Source organism: Ovis aries, chromosome 8, assembly GCF_016772045.2.
Source record: "Ovis aries strain OAR_USU_Benz2616 breed Rambouillet chromosome 8, ARS-UI_Ramb_v3.0, whole genome shotgun sequence".
In the NCBI taxonomy this organism is placed as follows: Eukaryota; Metazoa; Chordata; class Mammalia; order Artiodactyla; family Bovidae; genus Ovis; species Ovis aries.
Genome location: NC_056061.1, coordinates 61794026 through 61817767, shown reverse-complemented (window position 1 = coordinate 61817767; position 23742 = coordinate 61794026). Strand labels below are relative to the sequence as shown.

The 23742-nt window shown below is 41.6% G+C and overlaps 1 protein-coding gene and 1 non-coding gene across 16 annotated transcripts in view; both read left to right on the top strand.

Annotated features, from left to right (window-relative positions):
* Positions 1 to 23742, top strand: part of MAP7 (microtubule associated protein 7) — a 180257-nt gene that overhangs the window by 12818 nt on the left and 143697 nt on the right. For 7 of the 15 annotated variants that reach the window (XM_060419731.1, XM_012182965.3, XM_060419729.1 and 4 more), the window contains exon 1: positions 11578 to 12307. The exons of the other annotated variants lie outside the window; for them this stretch is intronic. In XM_060419731.1, the coding sequence (XP_060275714.1) occupies positions 12175 to 12307 (133 nt within the window). In that variant the 5' untranslated portion in view covers positions 11578 to 12174. Of the gene's footprint in view, positions 1 to 11577; positions 12308 to 23742 lie in introns of those variants that run through there. 15 annotated transcript variants of the gene reach the window in all.
* On the top strand, positions 8502 to 8574 carry TRNAG-CCC (transfer RNA glycine (anticodon CCC)). Its single transcript has one exon. It is a non-coding gene; the product is annotated as a tRNA-Gly (tRNA).

The window sequence follows — 23742 nt, the reverse complement described above, 5'->3', positions numbered from 1 at the left end:
TACCATCTACCATCTCTGTGAAGATGCTCTTGTTGGTATATAGCAAGATACATCCACATGTTTTGTCTAGAGACTTTGTGTTAAGTCCCAGGCTGAGAATCAGAAAGTAAAATACAAGTTGAAGAAATAGCTGTACAGTAGAAAGAAAGCATGAAAATAGAGAAAAGGGAGATGGAGCTATTTCTAGTTCAGGAGACCTATGAGAGGAAAATGCCATAGTCTTATAATCCAATGAAGCCTCGTGGGAAAGAACACTAGTTTGGCATTTCTAATTGAATTTCTTGGTAGTCCAACTGTATCTGAAGTAGTCAGCTTTGAGAATGTCATCTTGTTTATTTACATTTGCCGGCTAGTCTGAGCATGGAGAGGAGAAAAAAAAAAAAAGAGTCCCCATCATCCACCAATTTGTACAACACAGGTCTAAACCATACACGTGATTAGAACCTCACGTCATTGTGCAGGCGATTAAGGAGTCATTCAGGAAGGTTTTGGAAGAGTAGGAGCATAGAATGTCAGGAGGAAAGAGAAAAGAGCTATTCTAAATCTGGCTGCTGGTTCAGAAATAGGACTCGGCGTATGGCTCTTGGACACCTGTGAAGTTGAGTTCACACTGCTCTCAGGGGTATGATGACTTTTTCTTGTACAGAGCACATGGTTTTCTATTACTGATGTACCTGCTGCTGCTAAGTCACTTCAGTCATGTCTGACTCTGTGCGACCCCATGGATTGCAGCCTACCAGGCTCCTCCATCCATGGGATTTTCCCGGCAAGAGTACTGGAGTGCGGACTGATGTACCTACCTGAAAACAATTCATGGAACAATTTTCAGTACTGCAGTTATTTTTAAAGCAAACAGCTTTGGTTATGTAAACCGCCCTCTTTTGATTTGTAAACAGAAAGCAAGGACAAAGTCTTTGTACTGAACTGGATGCAGCCTGGCTTTGCGCTTTAGGGAGACATGGATGCCTCTTGTTTCAGGGGTTCAGGGTGAGTCTCTTCCTCTGTGCCTATGGAGCCCAGGTAATACTATCTCCAGCAAGAAAAAAATTTGAGAGGGAGAAGAGATTTTTATTGTGAGGTTGATTCCTTTCTGCACTATTGCATGTATTTGGAACAGCATTTTTTTTTTTTAATACATCCAACATTTTAGTACCTTTAACAATGGAAGTGTAGCTATTTTGCCTTATGATAAAAAGGCAAAATGGTGTGTTTGTGATACTTTAGGAAGTTTGCCAAGTCTTATTTGGCATTGTAATCCTTCCTCAGTAGCCTGTCTGAAGTTTACATGAGTTTTAAAGTGAGGGCTTAGAACATGGATGTATAAGATAAAAGGTTTTAAAGATGAGGTTTCAGGGTGCCTTGAGTGTCCTTATCAACTCATTCATCCTTCTGAGATGTTATTTATTTCTATATAAGAGCCCCCTGAAATTTTGATGGCCCTAGGTTAGGCAAGACAGAAAGAAACTGTGTTTATCAAAAAACAAACTGGGTTGCTAGTAATAATCTACATGGAAGCACTTTATATCCTTTTTTTTTTTTTAAGTGATTATTGATGCATTGGGTTTCCCTGGTGGCTCAGATGGTAAAGAATCCACCTGCAATATAGGAGACCCAGTTTCTATCCCTGGGTCAGGAAATCCCCTGGAGAAGGAAATGGCAACCCACTCCAGTATTCTTGCTTGGAGAATCCCATGGACAAAGGAATTCTTGGCAGGCTACAGTCCACAAGGTCACAAAGAGTTGGACACGACTCAGTGACTAACACACACTTTGATGCATTAGGGACATTTTTTATTTTAGCACTTGCAAATTTTGAAAGCTTCTGGGCTGTCTATTTAACCCAAGTATACTTCTCTCTTACCTGTATAATTTATTTACTTTTAAAGATTTGGACCATTTTAAAAGGCATTATTGAGTTTATTATAATATTGTTTTTGTTCTTTTTAATATTTGGGTTTTTTGGCCCTGAGGCATGTGGAATCTTTGCTCCCTGACCAGAGATCAAACCCGTACCCCCTGCATTGGAAGGTGAAGTCTTAACCACTAGATCACCAGGGAAGTCGATACCTGTATAATTTAGGTTTAGGCTTCTGGTTGGTTGCACACAGTTACAATGGATGGGCTAATCCTTTCACTGGGAGCCTTCAACTGAATAAAAATGACCAAACCTCAAACTTGCCCACCAGCATTTTATTCTTTTTAAGCATTTGTTAGTCACTTCCTTCCACTACGTTGAATTCAGAACTGTGCCAAGACAATTGTATAATTCGTCTTTGGTCAGAGTTGGCTCTAGTTAACAAATAAATCAATAACTATGTAAAGTTTAGTACCTTAAACCTTCGTGCACACTTTATCTTTTCATGAAAAATGTGTTTTATTTCACTCTCTCCTTCCATATATATCTACATATCATAGTTTCCTCTAATTGAAACAATAGGAAGGATTTCTTTAAGTTTCATCTCTGTACTTTATAGACCATTTAATTTTTATACAACCAGGCTGTTTAGTTCTTATAATGATAAAAAGAGATTTTATTTGATGCTTTGAAGCCAACCTGTATTCGATTCTCGGTGAAAAATCATCAGTGAAAATACAGGGGGATTTAATCTATTCTGAGGTGTCCAGTTTACGAATACTATTTTCATAGAGCAGTGCAATATTGGAAATTATTTGAGTAGATAGTATCCAGCCTATTCAATGAAGGATATGATCATTGACAGGTAGACCTCTGACATGCTTTATTTCAGTGTGGGAATAGGTCTTCATCTCGGGGTCACTGACTGAGAAGGTTAACTTTATGTGTCAACCTGACCAGGCTACAGGGCCCAGTTTGGTCAAACATTGGAGTAGGTGTTGCTGTGAAGGTATTTTGCAGATATGATTAACATTTACAGTCAGTTGACTTTAAATATCTCCTCCTTTATCAAGAAGCTTATCCTCGATAATCTAGACGGTCTGATCCAATCATTGAAGGCTATCAGAGTGAAAACTGAGGTTTTCCAGAGAAAGAAGAATTTTGTCTCAAGGCTGTACCATACAAGTCATGCTTGAGTTTCAGCCTGCTGGCCTTCCCAACAGTTTTGGACTTGCCAGCCTCCACAACTGCAGCAGCTATTTTTCCTTAAATCTCTTTATATATATTTTGGAGAAGGAAGCGGCAACACACTCCAGTATTCTTGCTTGGGAAATCCCATGGACAGAGGAGCTTGGTGGGCTACAGTCCATAGGGTCGCAAAGAGTCCGACACGACTGAAGTGACTTAGCATATATATTTTACATATTCTATTTTTCTCCAAAGACACGGAACTGAACCCTGACTGATACGTCGACCCACAGAAAGAAAACCAAGGGTTTACCTCTAAAATTATGCAAAGCACTTAAATTACTTTTTGAGAGAAAATTTTAATCTTAAGGTTAAAAGAGGATATTAAATGTTCCTAAATTGGAGAGAAAAATCCCAGTTGATGTCAGTTTTTGTTTTAGAATTGGGAAGAGCAGCAGAGGGTAAGGATTGGCAGGGGTGGGAGGTAGGTTTCAGAGTCTGAAACACATTGTTCTTGAGCTGTTCTTTTCTTCACTGGCCTAAAGACATAGGACTGTCTTTCACCTTAAAATGTCTGTAAAGTAATAAACTGAATTGGCTTATATTTATTGCTTTTTCACTCACAAACCTTTAGCTGTCATCTCAAGTCACACAGCCACAGTGAGCCATGCATAATAAATTGTGTTGTGAAAGGAAAACTTGTATGTCTTATTCATGTTTACGCCGCCTTCCCCAGAGTTCTTCACCCAGCAGCTTTCAGCAAGTTGTGGGTGGGCGAGAGAAGAGGGAGGTCTGCAAGCTGCAGGTGCAGGAATCATAGGGGCCTCTGCTATCCGAACACCCACTGAGGGAGGCTTCCCTTGTTTTCACTATTTAGCTTTAAGTCTGAAACCTCTGGGGGGCATCAGTTGAATGAGTAAAGCAATACGGCTGCAGAGCTGCCTACAGAGTGAAGCCCTGTGAAGTTTAAGTGTGGAGACTCAGTGACAGCAAGGAAGAGGGTAATTTGAACCTCTCTTGGGCTTTTTCTCTCTGCCTGACTGCTTTCCCTGAGGATGTAGCTTGAGTTTCCATTTTCGTCAGGTCACGGAATGGCGGGATCAGAAGGGACTCTAGAGTCTGAAACTCCGACCTGTGTACCATGCATTAGCCCAACGTATCACCACGGATCAGTGTTTGTGTGCGACTGTCCTTGATGATGGAAGGCCCAGATCGTTACATTTGGTAACTTCCAATCACCCAGCCTCAGTCTGTGTGCTTAAACTACTCTAAAAGTTCGCCTTTAAAATCCATTGTTTTTATTCCTCCAGAGTCCTATTTTCTCCAGAGAAAATGTACTTTTCTTTCAATGATCCTCCTATGGTACAGGCTTGAATCTTTATAAGTCTTAGCTGCTTTTCTGAATAGGCTCTTATTTCTCATCCCTTTTGAAATATCGATCTCAGACCATGTGATCTGAGGACCAGGAAACGGAGAAGACTTGCTGCTCTGACCCAGCACACTGGCTGTGTGGCCTGTGATGCTGTCAGGGTGGTCACTGCCTCGTCGCACTGAGATGGAGGAAGCTTACTGTCCGAGGGCCTTCCCTCCTTGTGTCTGCTGAAGCTGGGGTAGGTCTTCATTTTGTGCCTGTGCAGTTGTTCCTTTTTGGTACAAGAAGAGGTGTTCATATGTATCACAACCAAACCCATCTTTTTAGCTACAGTCCGTTATTTCAAACCGTTGATCATTTTGATCCTGATTCGAACCATCACTCAGCTTTGATTTTTCTGCAGATGTAAAACCCTCATTCTCATCTGCATCTTTCATAAAAACATTAACCTTTTATTCCCACTGCCTACATCTCAGCTTTTATTTGGACAATTGGTATACCCATGCTCACTCCCATGCATAAGTCTTCCACCTGCCGGGGGATGCCTGTATAAAAAAAGTGAATGAGTGATTCTTGTATTTCTGTCTTTTGCTTTCTCTCCTCCCAGCCATCGCTTGAGATCCCTTTTCTCCACTTGGACAAAGTTATTATGTGACAAGGTTTTCTTACGTCTCACTCCTTGTTCCTTCCTACTCATCCAACCACAGCTGCCAGACTGGCCCATCTGAATCACGCATTTAGTCGTTACCACTCCTCAGTGATGCCCCTGTCCTTGTTTGGGAGAACAATTATATGACTTGGCATCTGCCTGCCCTCCAGTGTTATCCGCCAGAGCACCTCATCTTGCATCTTTGATGTTTTACCAAAACTCCTAAAAATGAGGAGCCTATTTCTGAGTTTTCTTGTCTTTCTAATTGTATGGTTCAAAAATTAAACATGTAATTTGCTCAGAGATCAGTGATGGATTAGATGATTTTTAGAAACACTGCTCTGGCCATCTGTCTCATTCTTCTATTGAATCCAATGATTGATTTCTTTGCCTCATTTTGAATCTCTAAAATTGGTTATCTAAGTTCATGAGACTTATTATTAAAGGAAAGGACCTTTCATAAACATTTTAACTTTTGTCAAGGAATTCAGAAGCCCATGTGATGTATATTAATAAAGTATTATCACTGAGAATAATGAACTGGAAAGCCTAAAGGTTCTCTAGCATATGGTACTGGGTTAAAGTATAATGTGGCATTTTATAACATTTTCAACTTAGCTGCTGCTGCTACTAAGTTGCTTCAGTCGTGTCCGACTCTGTGCGACCCCATAGACAGCAGCCCACCAGGCTCCCCCTTTCCTGGGATTCTCCTGGCAAGAACACTGGAGTGGGTTGCCATTTCCTTCTCCAATGCATGAAAGTGAAAAGTGAAAGTGAAGTCGCTCAGTCGTGTCTGACCCTCAGCAACCCCATGGACTGCAGCCTACCAGGCTCCTCTGTCCATGGGATTTTCCAGGCCAGAGTACTGGAGTAGGGTGCCATTGCCTTCTCCACTTAGCTAGTGATACCTAATGTTTAGGAAAAGGTTTTAAAGAAAACTTAGTATCTGTACCTTACCATCAGATAAATGATCCCTCAGGGTTTTACATTTGTTTATGACAGAGCAGACAAGGGAAAGTGGACTTTGCTAGCACCATGAAGTGTTTATGCAGCAAAGATTTATAGAAATGTTATAAAAGGCATGGCAGGAACCTGCTACTCCTTGGTTTATGGCACATAACTACTGGGGTAGTATTTACTGTTTTTCTTATAAGTGAAAGTCACTCAGTCATGTTCTGCTCTTTGCAACCCCATGGACTGACTACATGTAGTCCGTGGAATTCTCTAGGCCAGAATACTGGAGTGGGTAGCCTATCCCTTCTCCAGGGGATCTTCTCGACCCAGGAATTGAACCAGGGTGTCCTGCATTGCAGGTGGATTCTTTACCATCTGAGCTATCAGGGAAGCCCTTTTTCTTATAAATCTGTTAACAAAAGGTGGTAAGGAAGATCAAAGCAAACCTACTTTATTTTCCTTTCATAGAGTCAGTCTGCCTTTGTGCAGTATTTCTTTGTCCAGCTCTGCCTAATGCTGCAAGATGGCAGAATGTTGTACCTTTATGGCCCCATATGCCATCAGGAAGTAGCGTCGTTCTAGGAAACCATAAGGAAGCCTTTTAACTTCAAGGAAGGGGATGGCAGAGAACCATCTGGGACCTTTTGTTCCCTAGGAGTTGTTTTAATTTCACATCCACCTATGCTGGCTTTGTCATTTTCAAACCAGGTAAGGTGTTTTTTAATTACATTAAAATATGGATTTCTAAAGCTCCTGCTTACAGTAAACTGCAGCTTACTTTGGGGAGATGCATAAAGTAGTTAAAAGATTACTGAAATCTAGTAGTTTTGAAGAATTAATAGTCTCTGCAAATATAGAAATGTGGGAAAGCATTTTGGCACTTGTGGGCCCCACTGGAAAGTAACTTATATGGATATATATAGAACTGTAATTTACCAGTGACTGGCCATGTGATCCGGCAGTAGTGATTTTTGTTTTCAACTACAGTCCTTGATTAGTGCAAATCAGCCCCTGTATCATTTCTGTAACATTTTTGTAAAGCTCACTAGGCTTTCAGAAAGGAAAATCTAGGTATGCTTTCTCACTGATTAAGCAGATTTCTCCTTGCAAGAGGAGATTCTTAGATTCACTCAGGAACTATGCTATTTTCCAGTTTTGTGGTCACAAAAGCTTGGGTAGCATAAATATGAACAGCAGCCTGAAGGGTATGTGTGGGATGCGTGTGCCTACATGTGTTTAGTCTCTTATATAACATCACGACAACCAGGCCCAAGTCATGAGCTGACTCTCCTGCAGATCAGCAGGTTTAACTCTGTTTCATGCTCATGGTTTGGTGCCAGCCAGGCAGCGAGGGTAGAAAGACAAACAGACATAAATTCATTGTGTACTGTGGGAATGGGGTGGGAACAGCAGTTGCTCAAGGGCCTATTGGCCTGTTTGGTTCATAGCAGTGATGAGTGGTACCATTTCCACCTATGATTTTTCAGAACATTTGCTGATTTTTCTGCTAATATTTTTTTCTCTGTACAAAGCCAGGCTAGTTGTAAAATCTACCCTTTTGCACCAGTTAGTCTCATTTGTACAGAGTCTCTGTTACTACATCACTTAACTATTTTACCAGTTTAAACAAAGCACTTGTAAAACCTGATTGATTCTTGGAAGTCTACATGCCCACGTTCCATGGGAACTGAACGAAGCTCCTGTATCTGCAGGCGACAGGCAAGGACAGTCGTGACATGTTGAATTGAAAATGCTTATTAGTGCTGAGAACAGTAAAGAAGTTCAGAGTAGTATTCCTTTTAATTCTGGGAATATCAATTTCAGGTCCCACTCTCCCCTTTTCACATTTGCTTTTATTTTGGGTCAGAGTGTAAAAAGGAAAAGATTATAGCCTCAGGCTCTGCCCCTTCAGGGATTGAGCCAGGGCAGTCCTGCAGTTGCATAACTTAAACCTCTGTATCTGTAAAAAGCTGGGTTTGAGCATTTAGGAAACGAATCTTCAATGTATTCATATGTCTTAGTGAGGTAACAAATGTGTACTTCATGGGTAGGAAAAAATACTTTATTTAATCTTGAACTGTTTGCTTTCCTGTGACTGGTCACAGCTGTGACTGTGATGTAGTGGGTTTTGGAGTCAGGATCCAGGGCAGCAGGATAAAAGCATCTTGGCTTTAGAGCTGATGGGCCTGAGTTTAATTCTGACTCAGTGATTTAACTAGCTCTGCCACTCAAACATCTCTGAGCCTCTGTTTCCTGATCTGTCAAGTGACAGCTCCTCTCTATCAGGGCTGCTGAACTAACCAAGATAACATGGGCTTTCCTGGTGGCTCAGATGGTAAAGAATCCACCTGCAATACAGAGGACCCATGCTCGATCCCAGGCTCAGGAAGATCCTCTGGAGAAGGGAATGACAACCCACTCCAGTATTCTTGCCTGAACAATCCCATTGTCAGAGGAGCCTGGCGACTTTCACTTTGTGGATTTCCCTGATGATCCAGTGGTTAAGACTCTGCTCTCCCAATGCAGGGAGCCCAGGTTCAATCCCTGGTCTGGGAACTAGAGCCCTCATGCCGTGACTAAGACCCAGTGCAACTAAATAAATATTTTGAGGCTTCCCTGTTGGCTCAGATAGTGAAGAATATGTCTGCAATGTGGGAGACCCGAGATCAACCCCTGGGTCAGGAGGATCTTCTGTTGAAGGGAACCCACTCCAGTATGCTTGCCTGGAGAATCCCAGGGACAGAGGAGCCTGGCAGACTATAGTCCATGGGGTCCCAAAGAGCAATTAACACTTTGACTTTCAAGATAACATATCTAATGCACCTGGTACAGTGTCAGACAGGAAGTTGAACATGTTGCCAGCTGATGGGTTCTTATTATATTCCTATGCTTGAGACCACACTGCCTTATGAGTTGAGTGATGGTGGCAATCTCTGACCTCCTTCAGTAGGCTCTCATTTCCCCTCGCCCCCCCAAAAATGATTTTAAGTATAACTTGTGTTCTTTTAAAAACAAAGCAAAACAGCCATTTTAGTGGTTTTCACATTTTGAGATAAATCGAAATTTACCAGGAGACCCCTCAGGCTAGAGCAGGAACAATTCTGTCTCCCTCACTGAGGGGTATTGCAGTGAAGTTCGGGGAAGAGAAAGACTCTTGATTGCCTGGGTTGAGTGTTGAAGCTGGGCTGTCCAGTGATCTCTCTTCCCCAGGACCTTCATTCTGCTGGGAACCTTGAGTGCAGCCACAGACATCGAGGAGGACTCCTTCCTGAAATTTGTAACCTTGTCTGGACAGCTTAAATGCTCAATAGTATTTCCTTGGCTCTTGCATTTCCCCCATAAAATGATTGAGACCATCCTTGAAAGTAATGGAATGGACACCTTCTGCAGAGGTCAAAAACCACTCTTAGTAAAGTTTTTTGTCGTCCTTCTAGGTGGAGAAGAAAATCCCGTTTTCTTCTTTGAGTAGTACTTTTATTAAACTCAGGGGGTGATGATCAGAAGCTGTTAGTTGTATTTGAGTGAGGAATATGTTCTGAATGAAATCTGTCATTTGCCCAAGACATTGATGTTCATTTTCTCTTCCAAAAGGTAGTTTCAACTATACTTTGTGTGTATGTTGCTTTTGTAAGTACCGGCCTGATTCTCCAGAAGGAACTAAAATAGATTTGAAAATACTTCAGATATGTTTATGTATGATAATTGGCCTGTGTTTATTAATCATCTGATTAAAGAAGGAAGATTGAAGGAGGAAGAAGGGAATCTAAATTTTCATCATAGACTTGCTGCCAAGTAACATTTGACTTGTGCAAGGAACTTCATTTCATGGGCCTGGGCTTCCTTGAATGTAAAGTGATGCTGATTCAGAGGCTTTTTAGACTCATTCAGCTCATTTTCCTCTTTTATTCCAAATGCCTATGTCACAGGTTGACATGATTTTAAATAAACCCCATATCTGAAACTTCCTGCATTTCTCTAAGCCACAAATCAAAATGTGTTAATTAAATCTCCCAGCCTTTGGAGGGAAAGATTTCTGAAGATTTAGTTGTTGTTGTTTTTTTTCCAGCAGGTATTTGCTAACCATTTAGTACATTTCCAGCGCTAGGCTGGGCAGTATAAGTAAATAAAAAGCAAAAGTATTCTTAGATGCAGTTGACAGTTGAATTGAAAATACCTTAAATAATTATGAAGCAAAAGTGAACTAGTTATAAAAATGTATTATAAAATATAATTAAAGCAGCTGATATTTATTAAGCACTTTTTTTATGCTGCCACCATTATCATTTAAACCTTGCCCCTAATCCTATGAGACAAATGATGTCATCAACCCAATTTTATAGAGAAAACTGAGGTACCAAGAGGGTAGTGAATTGTCTGAAGTTACTCTGCCATGCCAAGAATTTAGATAGGATGTTTTCCTTGCCTTAGCACCGCTGGGTCCCCTCTTAGATAATAAGTTTGTTGTTGTTTAGTTGCTAAACCATGTTTGACTCTTTTTGTGACTCTGTGGACTATAGCCTCTGTCCATGGGTTTTCCCAGGCAAGAATACTGGAGTGGGTTGCCATTTCCTTCTCCAGGGGATCTTCTTGACTCACTGATCAAACCTGTATGTCTTGAGTCTCCTGGATTGATAGGCGAATTCTTTACCACTGGGCTACCAGGGAAGTCCATAGTAAGTTTAGGGATTGAAAAAAAGTAAGAGAGTAGACTGGGGGCGGGAGGATGGCTCCAGACTTTCTAAGCCAACTTGAAGTTGATTAAAAGGCAGAAACAAACAAAGATTACTTTCTTAATTTGGAGTTTGGCATTTTTAATGTCATTTGTTATATATTTAGGTTTTCTTGCACATAAATTTTAGGCAGCCTAGAAATGGAGAGTCTCATAAAATGAGAGAGATGATTTCAGGAGAAAACAATAATCACATGATTGTGTGCTTTGGAGAAATCAGTCCAAAAAAGAGCGAAAATTGGGTCAAGTGTTGGGAATTGCTCAGCCCTGCCGGTAAGGAGTTGCCCAGAGCGGTGGGAATTGGGGGGAGTTTGCTGGATATAATGAAGGCAGCTTTTTGCCCATTGGAGGATCATAGTGTCTCATTTGTGTCCTTCAGCATGACCTGCAGAAGCAGTATTTCAGATTGTGGTCTCTGTGAGAACAGGCAGAGTTTTCCCCTGCCTGTCTTCAATGGAAAGTCTCAGGGGCATGGCCAGGCTAGTCCTCATGACAGGTACTACCAAATCTACACTTAAACAGACTCTGGGGTCCTAAGAGTGTCAGGGAAACTGGGATGTGTTACTGAGTGTAAAGTGAGCTGGAGGGTACCAGCCAAGCCTTCATTCATCCAGGGGCTCACAAACATTGTTACGATGGAAAACCTGATCCCCCAAAGAAGCAAAAGCAGTCTCACCTTGAGCCCCTTTCCCCAACTAGGGAGTCCACTGCTGCCTGTACAAGCAGAACGACATTTCTCCTCCCCTCCTGCTGCTCCTGCCGCTGCGAGGCAGAGGGAGCTGCCCAGCGCCCGGCGGCCTCGCCTCCTCGCGCTGTAACCCTCTGCTGGCGAGCTCCCAGGACCAGCATCCCAGCAGGCTGGCTGCTGCCGCTCCACCGGGAAGATGGAGCCGCTCCCAGCCCTCCTCGATTAGGATATGTCAGGGTTGTCAGGGCAACTGTTCACGGCAGCATCTCCTACTTCCCCTTCTGTGCTGAGTGCTGAATGTTTTCTGTTTGGTAGCAGGAAGAAGACTGGGAAAAGGTGCTGAGCAGGAAGGAGACTCTGGGATCTGACTGAGCAGGTTAGGCAGTGGAGGGAAGCGTTCGCCCCTGCGTGCCTTTCGCAGGGCTTTTCTGGAAGGAGAGAGTGGGAGGGTGTGGGTGTGTGAGTGAGCGAGCTTGAGCCAGCACACGTGCCTGTGAGGAGTAAGTGGGAGGGGGCTCGGAGGGGAGGGGGCGCTGCTAGGTGAGGGGGAACCGCAGGGCCTCAGTTGCCAGGAGGCTGGTAGTATCTGTCAGCTGTTTGCACACTATTTCCCCATAGGGGATCTATTACAAGTGCTCGAATGAACCGGCAGCTTAGAAACTAGCAGCTTCCTGGGAGCTGCAATTATATAAGCATATACTTTGGATATACAAATAATTAAAAAACAAGTCGCAGCGGTATGCCTGGATCAGCTACAGCTCTCCGACAAGAGAGACTGAAGAAGACCCATGCAAGGCCAGTCCCCCTTGGTCTGTTCACCATTAATGAGGAAGATGAGCAGCAGAAGAATGGACATTCCAGAAGACCAAAAGGTATGCATCAGCCCTACCCTGTGGTCAGAGCCAGACCAGCCCCCTGTTTCCCACACTCCTTACAGCACTCCTATCAACTGGACTCTGGTGCACGCTGTGTGGAGTGCTGGTGACCTGCCAGCACAGTTTGCTGGTTATATTTACACATAGGACTGTGTGTGTCTGAAAGGGAGAACAGATTTTTGCAAATTGGGTATGTTTCAGATCAGCTGCCTACTTGACTCAAGGTGCTTTCTGGGCCTAGACAGCTTTAATCTTCACCTGCTTGCTTAAACAGTCACCAGTGACTGTCCTCATCAAGAGGAGGGAATGTGAGTTCTCAAGGTTAAAATGAACAGCTCCCCGCCTTCCGTAGGTGCGTTGGGTGATTTTCTCCTTGAGAGAGATGAGTTGGATTGAGTAACCCAAGAGTGCAGCATTTCCATGGGCAGAGGATCAAGCTGTTACTTCCTTTTCTATTTTGAAGTGCTGAGAGAGGAGGAAATCAAACACAGAGCATGAGTGTGGGAGGCAAGACTGGGGAGCAGGGAGGAGACCCTGAGGTTTCACAACTTCTGATGGCAACTCTGCTGCATCAGAGGTTGAAATGTGCTGGGTATGGAAAGGAGAGGACCAGTTTTTGTGCTGTCCCTTCATCAGGATGAAATGGGGCAACAGCTTGCCAGCTTCTTTCATCCCAAGTACTGCACCATCTTTAGTGCTGTCTCATGGCCACCCTCCTGGGCCTGCAGTCACCATTCAGACAGCAACATCGTGCATTTTTGAAGCAGGACTTTAAGGCTTACGTTTTCCAGGATCATTCTTGCAACACCCTCTTCCTACAACATGGATGAGCTAGTAAGCTGATCGGTGATCAGTTTTGTTGTTTCCTATGTTCTGATTACATTAGCTTGTGTTCAAATTGTTCTGTCTCTGAGAGATCACATTTTACTCAGGGTGTCTCAGAGCTGTAGCATAGCAAAGGAGCAAGGAAATATTTGAGCAGTAATAGAACGAGCGTTTACATAGAAGCCACTGTCTGAAGACAACTGGCTCTTTCTCTCCTGGTTTGGAATCAGTCTCTTTGCTTTTAGGAAATGTAAACTCTCTAAACCAAAAAGTATATGTTAATCTCATCTTTAAAAGGCTATACAAGGAAGTCCTAATAAGTAGAGTCTCATTACTGTAGTTGATTTCGTTTCACTGTCAGACTTCGTTTCTGCCTGAGGACCAACCGTCTTCAGGTATCTGATGCTATGTGACTAGAAGGTGACTAAGGTGATTCTTTTATTTGCCCATGAACTAGATGCTGATGAAAACTCAATCCTTTTTAAATTGTTGGTAGCAAATCATTTGGCCATCTGGCATTTGGTAACTTTAAAAAATTGATGTGGATTTGTTGAATTGTGGCCACTGTGTATTTTTGGAGAAGTTGTTGTTGATTTGTGGCACTTTTCCCCTGTGTGTCCTAGAACAGTAATTTAGGATCATCATCTGTTTTGTCCTTAGTAATTTTCTTGAATTTCCTTTCTGTCTCCTGTTCTTTTCAGTTGCCTCTAGGATTTTATTTAAAAGGAAGGAGGGCTGGGGGATGGAGGTGCTTCTTAAAATCAATTTGTTTTTGGCAATTTATGCAACTTCTTGGGCAAGAGACTTAAATCGAGGAGTTTCTGATCCCCTACTATTTTGTTTTTTCTACCCTCCCCCACACCAAGGGCAGAGGGGAGGGGGAAAAAGTAGGGAGAAAAAGCCTATGCTGATAAGGATGTCCAGACTTTCTGTATATCCCAGAATGTCTCTAATTTAGGATACATTCAGTAAAATAAGCAGATCAGGCATCTTGGGGGTGTCTGATATTCTTGATGGGTGAGACTATTAACTTCGATTCTGAATTTGTCATCAGGTCTATAGGAGCAATAGGAAGGTTCACTTTTAAGTCTAGCTTTGTCCATCAGGAGGACAATGATGGAAATATTCTCTCCACTGTCCAGTATGATAAACCACTAGCCACATGTGGCAAAGAGCACTTGCAATATGGCTGTTACAGCTGGCAAACTGATTTTTTAAATTTTATTAGTTTTTAGTTAAATTTAAAGATGATCATGTGTGGCAAGTGGCTACTTTACTAGACAACACAGTTCTAGTCCGTAGAGCTATGACTTTCTGAATTTGTCCTTTTTGTCCATGCTTGATTGCTTCCTGGTGCTAGATTTGGTCGATCCTGAAATGAATGTGTTATTAAGAAGACCAGTAGGGAGCAGACAGTCTGTTCTCTGCAGAGTAGCACATTAACCTGGATTTATAGATAACTTCATTTTTCCTTTTCCACTTAAATGTTATTGCCTGCTCTGTATATTATTCTTACCAGTTGCTCATTTCCTATGCCATTTTAATGAACTCTTATTTTCTATATTATTTCCAAAACAGCACAGCAGGATAACATGCAGTTTATCTTTTAGTCTAACCATTAAGATACACAATCAAAAACTTTGGCTTTTTTTTTTTTTTTCCCTGCTTACTCCATGATCTAATCAGCCAACCATGTTCCAACTTGGTTTTCAATGCTTAGTATCTTTGTTGTATCATTACCAGGAATAGAGAAGCTTGCTATCTAAATTGAATAAGCTGAATGTTTCTGTTTGGGATTACCCTGGGTTAATGGCAGTAGCACCTTTCCAGGTACTCTGTTCATCAGTACGGATGAACACGTCGATTACCATCTGGACTCCCGGTGATAGCTTCAAAATTACCTGATAGGGTCATACTATAGTTTGGTTAGCTGGTAGACTAGATCAACTATTAAAGGAGGGGTTTCTCTCCTTTAATATCTCTCGTATAATCAATAGCAATATGAATGTTTTACACACCTGCTTATTATTGATGTATAGCACTTCGTAATTGGGAATGAGCTGGACTTATGTGTTGCTCTTACATCTCAGAACCCAAGCCTCCATGTAATGCTGCCTGTATAACTTGCTTAGGAGAGATTGTTTAAGTATTGCAGTGACTGAATAGGTTTCAAGGCCAAAGTGCCTTATAAGTTTTGCTGAGCTCAGTGATTATTTAGCAATATGACATTTCTCCCTAAACCAGCATTTGTTAATTGCTCACTTTATGTAGATTACTCTGCTGGCTATTGGAAGGGCTGCAAAGATAACTGACATAGTTTCTGCTGTCAGAAGTGTTTAACTGTCTAATAGCAGAAGACAAGTATGTATGAATAATGCAGGGATATTAACTAAAATTAATTAAGGGCTGATAATGTAATGATATTACCTCTGCATACAGCCATGCCTTTCTCTAGACTGTAAGCTGCTTAAGGGCCAAGTCTACTCCGTGTAGTAAGTACTTTGCAGATGCAGGGAAAGCTATTGAATGGAGATAGATTTAACTTTCAGAAATAATTGTCACTGGTTCTTAAAGGTCTTACTAATGCAGGGATTCTGAGAGATGTTGATGGTATTAGAATCATCCCTCCAAGGTAACTGCTTTGAAGGAGTGTAGCATTTGGATGTATCTGATGTGTTCATTGTATTATTCTCTGCTGCACTGCATTTATCTAATAGTATATTGAGGATTCTGCTGTTTGTTGCTTTCCATCATGGTATGCATTGTTCTCTTTGAAAAAATACAGGTATATGTTCACAAGGTAGAATCAGTTGACTGCTTGTTAGTATCTCAGTTAACCCCTTCTGCCCCTTTTGTTAGCTAATCGCAGGTTAGAGTGTAAAGAAATAAAAGTTTCTCCTTGAAATAAGGACACAGTAGTTGTGAGAAACTGAGCTCCTCTTCTCCCCTTCCCCCCTATTTTGTTAAAAATGTGTATTGATGGAGCCTGCAAGTGACTCTTCTTCTTTCAGCTTGTCCCTTGCAAAGGTAGAATTTCTGCCAGTTAAGGTTTCCAAGTGAAATACAATCTGCCATTTACTGTCTATATTCCTATTGGATAGGTGGTGATCTAACAACTGTAATGTCCTCTTTGTAAGTCATGAGTCTTTTTCTTTTCAAGGGAAGTGATATGTTAAGACGTGTGAATGCCATTCTAGAATCATTCTCACACATTTCCTCGTGACTTGGACCTTTGTCTGTGCCCAGTGTTCTTATTTGTGCCATTTGAAGACTAGGCAAAAGGCTTTAGCCATAGAATTTTACAGCTAGTGAGGCAAAAGTATAGTTTAGAAAAACAGTGATACCAAATATCTCCATTATGAGGAGAAACATTTCAGACAAATTGATTGGCATATCTTGTATTTGTTAAAGAAACCCTAAATATATTTATTCAAAACAGTTATATTTTTAAAAAAAGAACAGAGGATACCAGGAACAAGGACTACAACATTTAATGTATGGCTTGCACTCATTGGATTCTCCATAAATATCTTATGTAGCTGTCTTTCAGGCATCCCTATGTTCTTATAAGTAGAAATTAGCATACATGGATCACTGTATACTAGGGAAACAGGATTTAACTGGTACATAACCAAGTTTTTTTGAACAGTGAGCTACTGTATGTAATGGAATTTGTTTCCTATCTAAAACTAATAGGTTTAAAACTTGTGTGCCTGTTTTAAGAGCTGTAATTGATGGAGGTAAAATTTAGCTGACTGCTTCAACCATAAAAAGTGAAAACACATATTTGATGAGGCTCTCCCAGCTGATAAATCTTAGGCCTTATTTATTGGAAGATTGATGTGAGTATCCATTTCCACTAACATCAGCATGTCTCAAGGAGCATTTAATCTGTTGCTGCCAAAAGTTTTCCAGGTGACTTCCAGGCACCTTGACCATATTTTTAGCAGAAACAAATACCTTCACAGCAACAAAGGTAATTTTGAGAGAGTCCGTCTTAATGCTCAGATTTTTGTAGGCATTTAGAAAAAGCCCTGTTTATATTGGACCCTCTGTGGGGTGTTAGGTTTAGGTTGCAGATTTGCTAGCTTCAGAAGGCAAGTCATACCACATTATACCTCAGATGCAAAGGCCCAGAGTGTATCACAGATGGACATAGACCTTGTGTTTGAAATAGTTGTCAGAGCACCATGGAAATCACTTTGCTGACTATAAAATGTAAGTCCTTTTTTTAAGGCTATATGCCCAGCATTGATTTGTTAGTGAGAGAATTCTAACAGATGCTGTCCAGATTCTGAAGAATTTACCATCCTTGGTCCAGTGTGGGATATGAAATTAGAATAGAGCTTAGGCGTATAGACCAAGAAAAATTATTTTCACAGTTTCGATTGAGTGTGAAAATAGGCAAGTTACGTTTATTTAACCTCATTATTTCCAAGCCTAAAGGTTCTCAGCTGTAAAGAGAAATTAATAAAATGACACAGGTGGTGGTGAAAATGAGCAATAACGTAAGTACTTAGCACCCTCTCTGGGAAATAATCGGGGTTCATTAAACGAGAGTTACAGAAATGAAAATTTGTAGTCCTATGCCCGACACTTTCTGTTAACTTCTTACCAGCATGTTCTCTTGGGAGTATGGGTTATGGGTTCACAGAAAGACCACCATGCTTATCCCTTCTGGCACCTTCATCAGAGAAATATTTTTCTCTAGTCTGATCTCCTACCTTTTAACTTGCTTGTAAAAAGTTTCCAGGAGGGCTGCCTCTTCTCCGAAGCCTTTTTAGTTCCTTCGCCACCACAGGCACATGCAACCGGATCGTTGTCCCATACTTATTCACGTGGATCAGGTGTACCACATCTGATCAGGTAGTTACTCATCAAGTAGATTACTCATTGCAAAACCCTGTAATTTCGTCATGTTAAGTAAGGGAAGTAAATTGCCATTATGTCAGATCACTTACTATTTCAAACACAACTCAGGGAGTAGGCCTTTTCTTCCTCGGGATGAATGGCAAGCACCTGGTCTTTAAGGGAACAATGGCAGTGGTCTTCTGCCCTCTTTTTGTTGTTGCTGTTTAGTCCCTCAGTCGACTCTTGTGACAGCGTGGACTGTAGCCCTCCAGGCTCCTCTGTTCATGGAATTTTCCAGGCAAGAATACTGGAGTGGGTTGCCATTTCCTTCTCCCAGGGGTCTTCCCAATGCAGGGATCAAACCCACATCTCCTGCACTGCAGGCGTGTTCTTTACTGCTGAGCCAGCAGAGAGGCGCTCTGCTATCTTGGAAACCAATCCAAAGGAAAAATTTTCCTTAAAATTTATTTTTCCTTCTGATACAGGGTGTGTGTGTGTGTGTGTGTGTGTGTGTGTGTGTGTGTGTGTGTGTGTGTGAACTGCTTGATGGAGATGTCCTAGATTTGTGGGCAGTGACTTAGGTTTTTTTTCTACCAGTGACTTCGGTTACAGGCGTTCACATGTGGGGCTGCCAACTTTCTGCAGGCCACTTTTCTTTTCTTATATGCGTATTTGCAACACCAAGATTTGTTCTGGGTTGCTTTAATACTGCTCTGTGGTAGTCTCGTTTCATTCACCAGGCAGCTATAAGTGTAACAAGCATGAGTTGGATGTTTTAGCTGCTGTTACTAAAAAACACAGGCTGATGGGTCTTTGTGCCCTTCCTCCTACTGGTGTCACTTGGGTTTCTCCTCCCCTCTCCACTTCACAAAACCTGGTCGACTCCTGCTTGTCTTTCAGTTTTAATGTCATTTCCTCAAGAGACCAGGCAAGGGTCCCATGTTCTAGGCTCTCGCAGGATCTGGTACTTGTCTCTTCTGTTCAAATTGTAGATCATTTATCAAATAGCTATTTAACGTCTCTCTCCCCAACTAGACTAAACATTGAGCAGGCAGCGACTGTAACTGTCTTGTTTACACTGTATCCCTGCACCTACAAGGCCTGGTACATAGTTGAGGGTCCCTAAATACGTGTCACATGACTGATTAGAGAGTGGTACCCTGGCAGCACCAGCCAGAGAAAATGAGGGAGCACAGCTGTCCAGGCCTCGGAACATTCCAGGGACCAGGACTTGGCTTTGAATCTGGCAAAGGGCTAGCGATACCAGATCAAGAATCACCCTGCCTAGTGATGGGACAGTGTTAAAGACATTGTTCCACTAGCCTTCGTGCAGAGATGATCTGTTGTTGGTTTTCTTCTTCCAACAGCTAAGAGTTGTGACAGAGAGCCTGCAGATACTGCAGTGACTGACTTAGAGCAAATTCCAGTGCTGGACCACTCCATAAGCACCTTCTACCATCACCTATCCATGACATGCTGAAAGCTCATTATGAAATAATTCATTTTAATTTGTGGTGGTGGTTCAGTCACTAAGTCATGTCCGATTCTTTGTGATCCTGTGGACTGCAAGCATGCCAGACTTTCCTGTCCTTCACTATTAGTTTGTGGCATATACTTGTTATCACCACGTTTGAAGTCTTAAAAGATTTACCTTACTTTGGAACTACTCAAATTCACTATCATGACTGAAAGTGTAAGTTGCCATTGGAAGGAGTTGTTCCAGGGGAGAGAATGACATAAGAAACAAATCCTCATTTACTTAAACCCTCCCTGATTTCTTTGACTGATAGTATCTGCCATTTTTTCCTGCTGCTTCGTGGATCAAGAAGCATCTCTGAGACCAGAGCTGCTGTTAAGTTAGCAGTCCTGTGTGTTCCTAGTCACGTGCCTGCTGATCTCCCACCCATTTTGGTGCATCTCATTAAGCCACCTCTGAAATGTCCTTTTATGCCTTTCTTTTTAGTGTCTCTACATCAGCCTTTTTCTTCTTTTTTTTCCCTCCTCAAGACCCAGAAAAACAGGTTATTTGTCAGTAGACAGGTCCTGGTGCAGACCTTTGTGTCAGCAACTTGTATAGATGAAAAGTAGCAACTGAGACTTTTGGATTCAAAATTTCAGCACTCTGAGTTTTACCTTGGACTTGTTTCAGGGTCACTTTTTTTTTTTTTAACAAGTTACTGCTGATTCTTGTTACTGCTGATTCTTCTGTGATGCTCCAATAAACGCTTCCAATTTTTGCTTGTTAGTTCCTCAGTCATTTCCTACTCTTTGCGACCCCATGGATTGTAGCCTGCCAGGCTCCTCTGTCCATGGAATTCTCCAGGCAAGGATACTGGAATAGGTTGCCATTCTCTTTTCCAGGGGATCTTCCCAACCTAGGGATTGAACCTGGCATTGCTGGCAGATTCTTTACTGTCTGAGCCACCAAGGTGATATACATTATCCTACAGGTCTGAATACTGAGCTGAATACTGTCATCCTTAGCCAGCTGAATACTATCACAGTAACCTGGGCATGAATTATGAATGGAACTCCAAACTGGCTACTTGTCAACACTTCCAATCACCAGACAACTTTACAACATTATCTCACAAACCCAGTGACTTCAAAATCATCTTCATTTGACTGCTACAAGTTGCAGTGACCTGGACATCTGCTTTGCTCCATAGCTTTCACTTCACCTCCATTTAGGTAGCCAGGCAGCAGTGCAAGTTGGTGCTGGGACTTGTTAGCGCTGTACCTATGGTATCATGAATTCAGATTCCCCCAGGCAGCCACAGACTTCAGATTTAGCAAACACTGACTGTGTGCTGACCCCATGGAGACAATGTGCTAGGTTTTCCCAGATCTGTGAGCTCATCCTTCTACTGGACACACAGCCTCACACCTTCCAAATCCATCATCTTCTGCAGAACCTCTGGGTTCTTATAGTTGTTAGTACCCTTCCAGCTCACTTGGCTTACCCTTGCCTCTTTTCAAGCCTGGAACTCATGGGTAGCCATTTCAGCAATGCACTTGCTATGATGTTGGGGCCACCTTTGCAGGCTCTGAGTTTGCCCGCATGGCCTCTTATTTAGGGCTACTGACTGCTGTGTGAAAGCACTCAGGTCTGTTCCACTTTCTTGTTCTCTCACCATCAGATGAGCCTTGATTGCTGCTCGACAGTCATTTTAGTCAATTCACATGACAGCTGGTATTCACCCTATGTCTCATCCACTCTACCTCTCTTAACATCTAACACTTTCTGCCACTTTGCTGTGAATATTGAGGATGCATTGTATTAGCTTTTAGATCATAATCTACTCTCTTGAAAAGAGGGAGAAAGTAAGTAGAAAAGGGAGAAAATAAGTAGAAAGGCATATAGCCTGTGTTATCTAATTAAAACTCAACAATGGAAAAGAGAGGAGAAATTTGATATAATTTTAAAAAAGGAAGAAGGTAAGATTTAAGAGGACTTTTGGTCACTAACATTAGATTTAAATAAAGCCTGTCAGAGGATAACTGCAGCTTTGTGGTCAGCAGCACAGTTCTTTGAGGCATTATACATAAGAGAAAAGCAAATTGAATGTTCCAGGTACCATCTGAGAATTTCTTGATCATTTCTTCTTGACCATTACAACTATAGATGCCACATGACCAAGTTAATGCATTCATTAATCTATGCCATATTACTTGGAATCTGAGTGAACTCCGGGAGTTGGTGATGGACATGGAGGCCTGGCGTGCTGCAATTCACGGGGTCGCAAAGAGTCAGACACGACTGAGCAACTGAACTGAACTGAACTGAACTGAACTTGGAAAGAACAAGGTTAAAGAATGAGGACATACTGTTACAAGTCATGTGTTCAGAAGCAAAGCTTTATATCCTATGATGAGCCATAATGGAAAAAAAATATGAAAAAGTATGTGTGTATATATATATATAACCAAATCACTTTGCTGTGTAGCAGAAATTAACACAACATTGTAAATCAACTATACTTCAATAAAATAGTTTAAAAAAGCAAAGCCTTTAACTTGGGGCTTTTAGTATTTCCTGAGTTCCTTCCTTCTGACAGTACTGTTGGATCTATTGCAGTGGAGGTCTGCCTAGTCATTTCCAGTGTCCTAGGTTTGATTTCCACCCCCCGCCCAAGATTATTGACTCTAGGTAATAGGAAATTTCTTGGCTGAATATGTGGCTATTTCAGTCTTCCTCTAACATATTTTATCTTAAAACCTTACTGTGATGTGTTAGTGTGAAATTTAAAATAGAAAAAATAACTGTCTTGGGCTGTGATTGATAGTTCACCCTGGACAAATCTATAGCATTCAGCATTGTTTGTTTCCACAAGTGTGGCCCTAAGGCTTAGTGTTCATTCTTCTAGAATGTTGACTGGAGGGAGAAAGGGAAAAGCAGGCACCCATGTACGAAACTGTGTGAAGGATACTGGGTCAGTACATAGCTTAGCATGGTTAAGGGGTAGAATGTGCTAGTGCCAAAATTCAGAATGATTGATCTGTAATTAGTTGAAAGATTGACAAAAACTAATTTCCTTTTCCTGATGCTGATTTCCTTCTTAGAACCACAGAGTTCTAAGTGGTTCAGATTTCCAATGGTGTGACAGGCCTTTGATAGAGTAGTCTCTGATGAAAACCAAATGTTCTGACTGGTAAAATGAGCTAGTCATGTGTTAATGTCCTAGAAGCCGCTCTGAAATGTTAAACTGGGGATTGTAGGTCAAAGTACATGTGGAATTGAGCAGTTGCATGCTGCTCAGATGTCAGATGCTCACATTTGAGGTGTGTCATTATGATCTCTTGGAGGTGATGTGGATTCGGAGCCAGTTTTACCATCTCTGAAGTGTATGCTTTAGGCAAGGGACTTTATATTTGTGCCTGTTGGCTTCGTCTAAAAACCAGGGATAACAGTGACACCTATCTCACTGGGTTATTTATTAATGATTAGTGGGATAATGCATCAAACATGCTCATAACTGTGGCTGGCACTATTATGCTGGCATGTGAGTGGTAGCAAAGGTCACTTGGAAAATTTTCTTAGCTCAATAGCTTTTCTTAATAGTTCTGATAAACCAGCATTTCTGCTAAGACTCCTAAATTTTGAGAGACTTGAAACCAATTAAAATAAACTTTTAATTACTGAGAATTAATTATATATCTCCTGAGAATTACTTATATAATTAAAGATAATTTTTCTTCTACATTCGATTTATCCTTGGAAAGTAACTGTAGATGCCTAATGAATGTGAAACTGTAGCAAATATTTTTATTGAAACTCACTATCCTTGACAGTTACCTTGATAGCAGCATTGTGAGTCACACAGCGCTCTCCCATCAGCCACACAAAAATGAGGACGTGAAAATGTGTTCTTAAGAAAATACTCAGGAAGGTACTACTTTTTGGGTTGGCCACCCAACTCATTTTCACCTTATACATTGTTGTAAGGTTGCATAATAAATATCCATATACCCATCCCAGACCATTAAAAAATAATACTTAGATACTTTACATTTAAATACATAATATGGGGAAATGTAAGTAAAGTATTACTGCAAGTGTCATAGTTTCCTGTGTATCCGTCCATGGTCTTCTGTTCCGTCTCTCCCTCTCCCCTTCGGGGGATAACGCGCACTCTTCCAGTCTTTTTCTGAACTTCCACTACACGTGTGCACTTGTGCTTAGTCGCTCAGTCGTGTCAGACTCTCTGTGGCCCCATGGACTATAGCCTGCTACACTTCTCTGTCCATGGAATTTT